Consider the following 10992-nt stretch of genomic DNA (forward strand, 5'->3'; position numbering starts at 1 on the left):
TTTTAACCAGTTTCCAGCTTTCCCTCGAACACCATATCTTTCCAATTTATCCAATAAAATTGAGTGATTGATTGTGTCGAAGGCCTTCTTGAGATCAACAAAAATACCGACTGCATATTTATTTTTATCCAGTGCATTGGTAATTTCTTCTACTGCCTCAATTATCGCCATAGAAGTGGTTCTTTGCGTTCTGAAACCATACTGACCAACATTTATTATTTTATGTTTTTCAAGGAATTTTTCTAATCTTGAATTAAAAAGTTTTTCTAAAATTTTTGAGAATTGAGGCAGTAGTGAAATAGGCCTATAATTGGTAAAACTGTGTTTGTCATTACTTTTGTATAGTGGTATTACTTTTGCAATTTTCATTTTTTTCGGAAAACAACCAGACTGAAATGATAAATTACAGATATATGTTAAGGGACTAGCAATGTTCAGAATAACCTGTTTAACTACAGACATATTTATGTCATGATAATCCATTGAAGACTTACTTTTACATTTTAATGTGATATTTATTACTTCTTGCTCATTTGTAGCTGAAAGGAACAGTGAAATAAACAACACTGTCATATGCAAAACTAGGGTGGCACTATGGGTGGCAAGAGATCATTTTAGGGTGGCACATGCCACCCCATGTCTTCTTGATCCACCCCTGGACAAAAGCAGTAAAAAAAAAAAAAAAAAAAAAAGCAGTGGTGAAATTGGTGATTGTGATTGGCCAGTTCGATGAGTAATCCAGTGGAGTTAAAGATCATCACACAAGAAAGAAAGTCTCCAAAGGCCTCCATAAAAAGAAGAAAAACATTCATAATTTTTATTTGGACAGCACCAAAAGCAGATTTACAAAAACACATAATGCACATGATAAAAAGCAACGAGTAGGCAGGAGGAGATTAAACCAAGTATACATTTTAAAGCCAACACACCAGTGGAAACTCCTCTAAGGGGCTGATTCAGGAGGTCTGGAGTCACGCAGGAGGTGTTGGAAATGTTGCCCCAGGTGATGTCATTGTGACATTAACACAAAGTTTCCCCACAAAGCATTTTAATGGAATATATACTTGTACTGAATGGTTAATATACAAAAGCAGTTTATAAAGACAAAAAACCCATCTGATTTACCCAAAACAAACAAAGCACATTACATGATTTTAATATAAAAAAGATGACTTTTTTAACTTGATAAAACTATTGGATAACATGATTATGATGCATCATTTCCTGTAAGAAAACATCATTTAAAGATGCCTTTCAGATACTTCACTACATCCTGGTAGATGACTTTGAGGTGCGAGCCGTCGCAGTACGGAGCGTTTTTGGTTTGCTTGCAGGCGCACAGCAGGACTGTCCTGTCTTTCTCGGGGGTGAAGCGAAAAGGAGAGATACTCGGAGCTTTTTTCGTGTGAGTGCCGTCGCAGAAAGGCTGAAGAAGAGGAAAAAAAGCGGGTTGAAGACACAAACTTGAAACTTACTTTTATCAGCCTAAAAATGACAGAATGCACGTGCCACAGATGTATCGCAGTAAGCGATCACTGTGGATGAACCCGGCTATAAGCTGCTAATAAGACAGACTGAAAGTTCTCCTGCTGTTGCTCCTCAGCTGACACGCCACATTAGGACTTTGAAACTGTGGACTGAAATTGGTTGTTGCTGGTGAACTGTCTTCATCACCAGTGAGGATCCCTGATACAGAACTGAGGTCAGTTTTGAGTAAAAGTTGACATTTTTGCTCTCTGTGAGGTTAGAGGTCACATGGTCCTCCACTGAGGGGTCCAGAGATGCCCGAGAGATGGGCCAAATTCAAACCAGATAAATCGAGGTGATCACATCTGTGCATGGTTAGGTTTTTAATGGCGTTTAAACATCAGTCAGGTGTTTATCATAAAGGAAAGGATCACGTGTAAACCAGAGGGAATGATCTTTCTTTTCCTGGACACACCAAAATGAAAGAACAAAACCCATGCATCGAAGATGTATTAGAGTTAATCCAGTTTTCTTTATGTTACTGGGACCTCATCAAAAACCAGTTAGTCTCGACCAGCACGGTGCTTCTTAAAGAGTGGCTTTCAGACGGGTGGGAATGTAAACAGGAGTAAATGAGGCGAAACTCTACGTGATTGATGTGCTGCATTAGCTTTTACCCCAGATGACCCTCCAGCCCCAAGTGTCTCTGAAACCTGAGCCTCACCTGCTTCTTGCTGTGGCCACAAGCGCACCAGGCGTAGTGTTTTCCAGCAGACAGCTTCACCCTGTAGGGAAGCCGGGCGGCAGGAACCGCCTGGGTGGACTCCAGACAGCACTGAACCTGGAGCACAAAGTGAGACACAAACTTATCGTCCACACTAATGGATACCACAACATCCTGCAGTGACACATCCCGTGTGGTCTAAGCCAAAACACAACTCCAGGCTCTCAGAGGGCTGTTTGAATAACAATCAGAGTGATGGAGTGCTGCCTCACATGACCCGAGGCATTCGCAATCACACAAACTCCTTCAGGTTTACTTTGAGAACCCAAATTAAAAACGTATGTTAAACTTGTTTTGCTTACATCACAAAATTACACTGTAGTCGCTGTGATGTCGCCGATTTGGTTCCACTGGATAAAAAACTCAAACATGAATAATAATGTAAAAACTTTGAATAAGTGGGTCTACATTTTTACACTCAAGCTTAACCCCATCCCCACCCCACAAAGAAAAAGAGGAAGTGGGACTGGGAAGTCAGATTAGTCTTTTCTGATTATAGTTTAAGTTTTTTAACCTCTGGAGCTGAAAAATGAAGCCAGCCCAGAGTGTCACAAACTGCAGTTCCTCTGAAGTCCTCTAAAAGATGGACAGTCACCATGGCATCGCCTGTTTTGAAGTCTCAAGAGGAGCGTTTTTGCACTCTCCGGTTCCATCAGCATGACCTGAAACTAACCTCTGAGCCCATAAACTCAATATGAGAGAGCTTATTGCAGTCATAGAGCAAAGAGTCGCACTCAGATAACCTGGGTCTCCCCCTGGCTTTTTGGAAAGCTGAGTTCATCTTTAGTGTCACACACAGGCCTGATTACAGTCAGACCAGCTGAATCCAGAAATCACTTAAACAGAACCAGGAGTGAAGCAGGAGAAAAGCTCTCATAGAGCAACACATCACGCCACGATCTACAGAAACAGAAGAAACAAAGCCACTGACATGTAACAGTGTGGAAAGGGTTACAAAGCCATTTCTGACAGAGTCCAGTGAATCACAGACTCATCCAGGAGGTCACAGGAGAAACCAGAACAACATCTGTGGAACCGACTTGCCTCAGTGAAGTTTGGTATTCAACAACAAGAAAGAGACTGGGTGAAAAGGACCTCCATGGGAGGGTTCCACGAAGAAAACCACTGCTGACCAAAAAGAACATCTCGACCATCCACGAGAGTCTTGGGAAAGATTTTTGCAGACTGACGAGATAAAAGCAGAACTTTTTGGAAGGTTTGGGTCCGTTACATCTGGGATAAACAGCATTTCATTAGAAGAAGATCAAACCAGCAGTCAAACATGGTGGTGGAAGTGTGGTGGTCTGGGGATGCTCTGCTGTTCAAGGACAACTCGCTGTGACTGCTGGAAGCATGAATTCTGCTCTCTACCAGGAAATCCTGAAGGAGAATGAATGAAGCAGGACAACGATCCAAAAAACACACCAGCAGGTCCACCTCTGGTCAAAGTCTGGCCATATATCTGATTAAGGTGATCCTAAATCATCTCATACTGGAAACCCCCAAAAGTGTCTGAATTAAAACAATTCTGCAAAGATTGTTGGGCCAATTTAGGGGGCGGTTACTCTTTTACACAGGGCAGGTAAGTTTGGAAGAAATCCTCATTTAATAAGTGCATTTTGTTTTTACTCGGATTATCTTTGAATAATATTAAAATGTGTTTGATCGGAAACTTTAAGTGTGACAAAAATGCGAAACACTAAGACGTCGGGAAGGGGACAACTGCTTTGCATCCATCCTGATATTTTATAACTCCAGTGCGTGCACGTGAGGGGGACCAAGCCCTCACGTGCTGTACCTGCAGGTTTACTCCCACAGAGCATCGGGGCTAAAGGTGACCGAAGGAGGGCGCGCCAGGTTGTTTGTTTGCACAGAAAAGAAAGAAAGAAAGAAATCGGGAAATGTCGGCAGTCTGCTCCGTGGATGTCCCACCGTGACTCAGCATTCTTTAAATACGTCTGCAGCAGGAATGAGAGCAACACGAACAGCTGATAACACAATAATTAACACGAACACTCGGCAGGCAGACTCACTGTGGGAGAATAAGCAGCCAGGAGGAGCTGAGGTCGTCTGAAGGTCTGCGCGCCTCCTCTGCGAATGGCGACTACAAACCGGGCTGTGTTCATGCTGCTGCAGGCGGCTTGTACTCCAGCTCCTGATTCTCCTTCAGAGGAAATCCGCGCACAGCTGGTCCACAAAACTTGAATCGACTCCAGTAAAAGTTACAATATGGCTGACGATGCAAGCTGATTGGGCTGTAAAAGCCTCCCCGCGGTGAGGACACGCCCCCTGTCTCACCGCTCCTCCTCCTCTTCCTCCCACGCGCTGCATCCATCGTTATATCGCTGATACCTGCAATAAATAATAATGTACACACCAGCCGTTAATGCAGTGGTTCCCAAACTTTTTTTGCCAGGCCCCCTTTTTCACAAGAAAAATGTTCGCGCCCCCCCCTCCCCCCCGCACAAACACATCCTCCAAACACACACACCCATATTTTGTTTACAAACTACATTGCGGTTTATTTCACACCTCAAACATTTAGTAAACAATTAAGCAAATACAAGTAAACGGCAATAAATTACAGGTAGTAATAAAATACACTACTAACTCTTTTACGCTGCGTCCACACCTACACGGGTATTTTTGAAAACTCAGCTGTTTCTATGCGTTTGGGCTTTTCGTCAACACGTAAACGGCGTTGCGATTCACCGAAAACGGAGATTATTTAAAACTCCTTTTTTGCGTTTAAGTGTAGACGAGGATTACAGAGTTCGTCACGCAACGTCAAAGGTATGTGCCTCTTTTCACGTCACGCTGTGCGCCACGTTATTGTTTACATGAGCTGGATTGCAGAATGGCAGATAGAGACAAAATACTGTTACTGTTAATCTGACTATCTGCAGGTTTTACACGCTTACATAGACACACACACAGTTACTGTCCCTCCATTTAGAAAGGCAGAGGCGTCATGGTGTAATTATTTTACGTGTAGTTGTTTTTTTTCCTGTGTAATAATATTCAACATTGCTGTCAATACATTTTTCAAAAAATGCCTCTCTGTGCAAAATAAAACAAAAACAGCTGTGGGATACTGTTTGTCCGTGATTTGAACCGGGGGAACAAATTACAGCAGGATCAGCCTGATATTATTTGTATCCCGCTGTAACTTTACTGCATAAAGAGCTAACATGTCCAAAATGTCAGGAAAAGTTAGTTATTCCAAGAAGTGTTTGTGAACTAAAAATCAAGAATGTGGGATCCTGTTTGTCCGTGATTTGGAGAGCCCAGCGCTGCTCCCGACGCAGGGAAACTAATTTTGCAGGGGAGACCTACCTTGGCACTTGTGCAGGTGAAGCCAAAGGGAAGATATGCTTCACCATATTTTCTAGTGTTTGGCTTGGAAGGAAGTTGGTTTGGAAACATATTTGGCGATGCTTCATCTCCTGCTTTGCGTTTGTGTGGGAGCCCCGTCAAAAACCTGTCCACAGTGTCCAAGCGTTGGGTTTTTTCCCCCCTTTTCATGCCGCGCCCCACACTTTGGGAACCTCTGCGTTAATGAATGACTGACTGCTTCGTTACTGAGATATCAACCCTGAATGCATGGAAGTCCACTAGCGCATTTTTTTTTTAAAGAACACACATGAATTAAATTAGTGAAAAAATCATATATGTGAAGATGACATCAAAAGCAAACCTATTCTTTTTATTTCCAAGGGAAAACAAGATTCGACATTAATGAGAGTAAATTTGTTTTTTGTTTCTTTGTTCTTTTAAAATCTATACATTTCAGGGATTTTTTCTGCACTTAAATAATTTTCATTAAAAACATGTTTTTAATCTGGAGATTTCGAAAATATAACCATAAATTATATTTTCGTTTATCTACGGGCAGAAAAAAAAATAGAAATAGTAAGCAAGCAAGTAGTAAGCTAACACAGACTTGGATCAGTCATGTTTAGTGACCCCCCTCCCCAACATCCTGATGGGCTTTCCTCAACTTAAAGCAAGAAAGTCAGTATTAGTAAATATTTTATTAACGTTCACAAACCATTATGCTACATGACCCTTTATGAAGTCTAAAGCTTGCCTTATTAAACAGATATAAAAAAGGTTATTCAGTATATCTAACCAAAATGAAATAATGTCTCTATCTTTATGTAATTGGTTTGATGCTTTCTTAATCCTTAGCATAATGATGGTGCAATGCTTATGTTGGTGTGTATGTGCATGTTCTCCCTAGAAATATGATACATATTATTATATTATTAAAGGATGAATCTTCATATAGACCCAATGAAAGGGGACACATTTTTAGACTAAAAGAGTAATAAATTGTAAAATAAAATAAAAAAAAGTTTTAAAAGCCATGCAGAGATCATCCACACTTACTTTCCAAACTTTGCCTGAGGCGAAAAAAAAAATAATTCAATGCTTTTGAACAACGTAAATGTCATTAAATTGGAGCCTAAAATCAGGTGGTGCTGATGAAACGTCGGTGTACCGCAAGGTTCGATTTCAGATCCCTCTTTATTTTCTGTTTGCTTCCTTCTGGTAAAAATTTACAGACTCACAGCGTGTCCTTTCACGACGCCGACGATAAAACATAAACCTTCCCGTGAGGTCCGGTAGTCTCAGTGATGCTGGACGTCACAACTGGTTCAGAAAGCAGCAGCTTGAAGTCTTACTGGTTCAACAGATGACATCACATAAACCCGGGCCCTCATTTTACTACTCGTATTACTTTTAAAGCCCAACTGGGTGTAACCCCAACCTTCATACCAAAAATGCTGACCCCTTAAGAGTCAAACCCACATCTTTAGATCCTCATGCAGGCCCCTTTTGACTGCAAGCTAAGTGTAATTTTTTTCCATCAGGACTCGTCGAACTGGCTGAAGACATAAGGCTCGCAGAAACTCTAACCTCCTTTAAAGCACATCTTGAAAGTCATTTTTAATTGTCTTACCATTTTAACATGAATAAATCAGTTTATTTCTAATAAACCTCCAAAAAAGGCGACTTTTTCAGAAACTTTACAGCATGTAACATAGAAAACATTTTTCTTAACTTTCTGTATTTCTCATAGTGGTGTAAAGTCAATGTGTTCACTTTACCTGAAGTCGACTCCTTTATGGTGAGTAAAATACACCCACAGTTATATCACTCGACATCCAAGAGAAAATGTCAAAGAACTCAGTAAAATACATTTATTGACAAAAAAGTTGTCTTAATCTGTCCTTTTAATTTTACACACAAAAATATCAAAATACTTTACAGGGATTTTAATCTGAATATCGTCAAATTTGCTTCAATCGATTCTCTCAAACAAATACACTGTACAATGACAACGTGCTTGTCCTTTTTAAATTCAGTGCTCATTTCATTTCCTTTTTTTTTCTCTTCAGGGAACAATGCATTTAAAATTATGCATAGCTATTACTTGGTATTTAGCGATACATTTGAGAGACGTCACTGCATTTCATGCAATTCATATCCCGATAGTTAACTTCGCCATCCATCAGACCTCACTCGGAGCCAGGTGCTTAAATGTTGCAATACATAAAAGATACACAGTACGACATTCATAACATGAATTATCTTTACCCAAACTTCAAAGCTTAAAAGAATGAATGTGTTTTTACACAAACATATTAAAGTATACAACTCGGATCTCAAAAAAATCAAACAAACAAACAAAAAAAACATAAAAAAAAAAACATTTTACAATTGGGCCAAAGCGCCCCAGTGCAACATGAGAAAGAAACTGTTTCAGAAATCACTCGCGCCGCTCTGCAGGCGATCGTGTGGTCGCGCTGGTCATACTTGGTAAATTGCAGACCTCCCAGCAGGAGTCACGTTGGCTCATGTCTTTGTCAACATTCTCCTTCTGTCATTGCTACAGTATTTATCACCAGCCATTGAGCTGCGTGAAGCTTCTGATGTCTACATGAGCTGCTAACAACATAAAATAAAATAAAAATAGATATCACATGTATGGGAGTTCATGTTCAAGACTCCAAACAGAGTGACAAATGAAGGAAGGAGGAAATTAAATAATCCCTTTGTTTGAGGGCGGAAAAGGTGAAATGGTGACGAGCCTTTGTTAGTAAAACTGAGCTAAGCAGAGGTGTCACTTCATAAAGTGGAATGGAAGGAAAAGCTTATAAGGGGAGACCAGGGACACCTGTAACACCCAATACTAATGTATCCAATCAGAAAGCTAGGACGACGACATGCCGGCAGGATTAACGAGCTTGTGTTCAAATTGTTGCCTTTTGTCTATTTTAATGCTGCGAAGAAAGGGGAAACAACATCGGTACATATTCTAGGTAACAGTTTAGACACATCTGCTCAAACAACTTTAATCCTAAGCTTTTTAAAATCCTTGCCACGAACCTCCTCAGTATTTTTTTAAATTTACATCCGGAGGAAGTAACTGCAGGTCAGAGTCCTCTTTGATGATTGTTTGGAGCTCGCCTGGTCTCTACGTATACTTGTGTTTCTTCCCGTTTACACTTGTGTGGCTGACACACAGATCGTTCAGTCATGCTACATTAGAAAATCATTTTGACACAGAAGGAATGAAAGCTAGAAGATGAGCCCGGTGTCAAAATTTCAGAGGCTCTAACTTGTTTAGAGCAACCACCTCCCCACACGGTGATCCTTGGGGGTTTATCCGGGATGAAGTTTTAAAAGTGTTCTCAACACTGCAAAAACTCAAAATCTTACCAAGTATATTTGTCTTCGTTCTAGTCAAAATGATCTCATTACACTTAAAATAAGACACAATCAGCTACAGGGCATCATTTTAGTAAGCTAAAGGAACTTGTTTCAAGACAGTGAATCTTGAAACTAGAGAAAAACTAGAGATTTTTCACTTGTTTCATTGGCAGATTTTTTTCACTTAATACAAGATATATTGGCTTGAAATAAGTGAAAAAATCTGCCAGTGGAATAAGTGAAAAATCTCTAGTTTTTCTCTAGTTTCAAGATTTACTGTCTTGAAACAAGTTCCTTTAGCTTACTAAAATGTTGCCCTGTAGCTGATTGTGTTTTATTTTAAGTGTAATGAGATCATTTTGACTAGAACTAAGACAAATATACTTGGTAAGATTTTGAGATTTTGCAGTGAAAAAACAGATCAAACGTCTTGTTTCTGCTTGTCTACACCACAGACGATAAACTGGTGCAGTTTTTTAAACTGAAACTGCAACATATGTCATGTTTTTGATGCAAGTATTTTATGAGTTGTGAAAGAAAATGTAAAAAACACAAAATGCCACAGCTGCCCCCGGTCGCCCACAGCCTCCCTGTTTCCTATATCGATTCTGTTTCTGCAACACTATAATTACGAGCGGTTCAAACTGCTGTGCAGATTCTCTACAAGTCCTTTTTCTCAGGTCTCTGAAGCACAAACAACTCAAAAACATTCCAACACAAAACTTACAATAGAAAATGCTTTGACACTTTAGTCACCACTATACGCTTCACACGTTTTTCCACTGTTGAAATTATCAGTCAGCTATCAAAAGTATATAAATGGGCTTAGGAAGAGTGCTTTCGTTGGACAACATGACCCTCCGTGTACCCGCAATAAAAAAAACACGTTATCAAAGAAAGACAAGAAGAGAGTGAGCCTTTGGGCTTGTGGTTTCCTCTGTAAATCTAACATCATTAAGGCATTATCTATCCAGTATTGCTAAAAGAACAGCTAGTTGGTGGACATGAAAGGAATATCTATGTATGACAGTAAAAGACTGACACTTCAGGACAGGAGTGCAAAATACTCAGAAAAATCAAAAACCTGTTAGTCCCTAGCGACCTATGAAGTACCGAGCATCCTTTAGAAGGTACTGTGTTGATGGCTAATTTGCTCTCTTAGCTACTAACATGCAAAGTGCACACTTGTTTAGGAAAAAACTATTAATTTCTTACTTACAATTTCCAAATGTTTGGTTTCGTCCGCTTAATCTCGACAGCAACTAGAAGGATATAAAAGTCTTGAGAAACTCTGGTGGTGGTTTGGAACAAAACCCGGCGCTCGCTCGCAGACAATGGCGGCTTTCTGGACACGCAGGTGCTGTGTCATTTTTACATTTACATGAGTTAATACCTTAGAGCAAACACCAAGATATCTTTTTGGTGGGCATTTATATCCAGTGAAGGCTATTGTGGTAATGAGTCTGCACAAAAGTCAACAATGAAAATACAAAGTCTGAGGTAATAACTAGCTTAATGTCGAAATGCCACTAACCACACATCAAAAATGATTGTATGTTTATCCTTTACATAATAAGTGCCTGTGAGAGGCTTCACATATAGAAGATCTGGATGAAATTGAGTGGGGTGAACACAAAGGGAAGACACAATATCGAGGAAGACAGTTGAGGTTGCAGGAAGTGGCAGAAGTCCGCTTTTTTTTTCTTGCTTTTTTTCCTCGCTGACTGACTGAATGGAAACTCTGGAGGGAATTCATGAACAGTCAGTGCTTGGGAGGTCAGAGAAGAGTGACTCCGACCTTCGGTTCATGGACTCTGCCTTCATCAGCAGCCCCATTGGTCTAGCTAACAAATTAGTGCAATTTAAGAAGAGACCACTGTATTCATGCTCTCTGAAAGCTGCCTACACACAAAAAAACCCCTATGAGAAGAACCTCTGATATCAAGAATTTCAAAACACGAAAAACTTCACCTTGACATTAAAGTCCATCCTGTTGTACATTCATAAAAGAGGGCTTAAGA

At 40.2% G+C, this 10992-nt stretch overlaps 1 protein-coding gene across 1 annotated transcript; it reads right to left on the bottom strand.

Annotated features, from left to right (window-relative positions):
• Positions 1 to 790: 790 nt before the first annotated feature.
• Positions 791 to 4503, bottom strand: LOC100692561 (CDGSH iron-sulfur domain-containing protein 3, mitochondrial). The gene is made up of 3 exons (XM_003454634.5): positions 4285 to 4503; positions 2192 to 2308; positions 791 to 1426 (listed from the first exon to the last, which is right to left on the bottom strand). Exons 1-3 carry the CDS (start codon positions 4375 to 4377, stop codon positions 1238 to 1240), a joined length of 399 nt encoding a protein of 132 aa, XP_003454682.1. The 5' UTR covers positions 4378 to 4503; the 3' UTR covers positions 791 to 1237.
• Positions 4504 to 10992: the final 6489 nt, after the last annotated feature.

Source organism: Oreochromis niloticus, linkage group LG6 (genome assembly GCF_001858045.2).
Source record: "Oreochromis niloticus isolate F11D_XX linkage group LG6, O_niloticus_UMD_NMBU, whole genome shotgun sequence".
NCBI lineage: Eukaryota > Metazoa > Chordata > Actinopteri > Cichliformes > Cichlidae > Oreochromis > Oreochromis niloticus.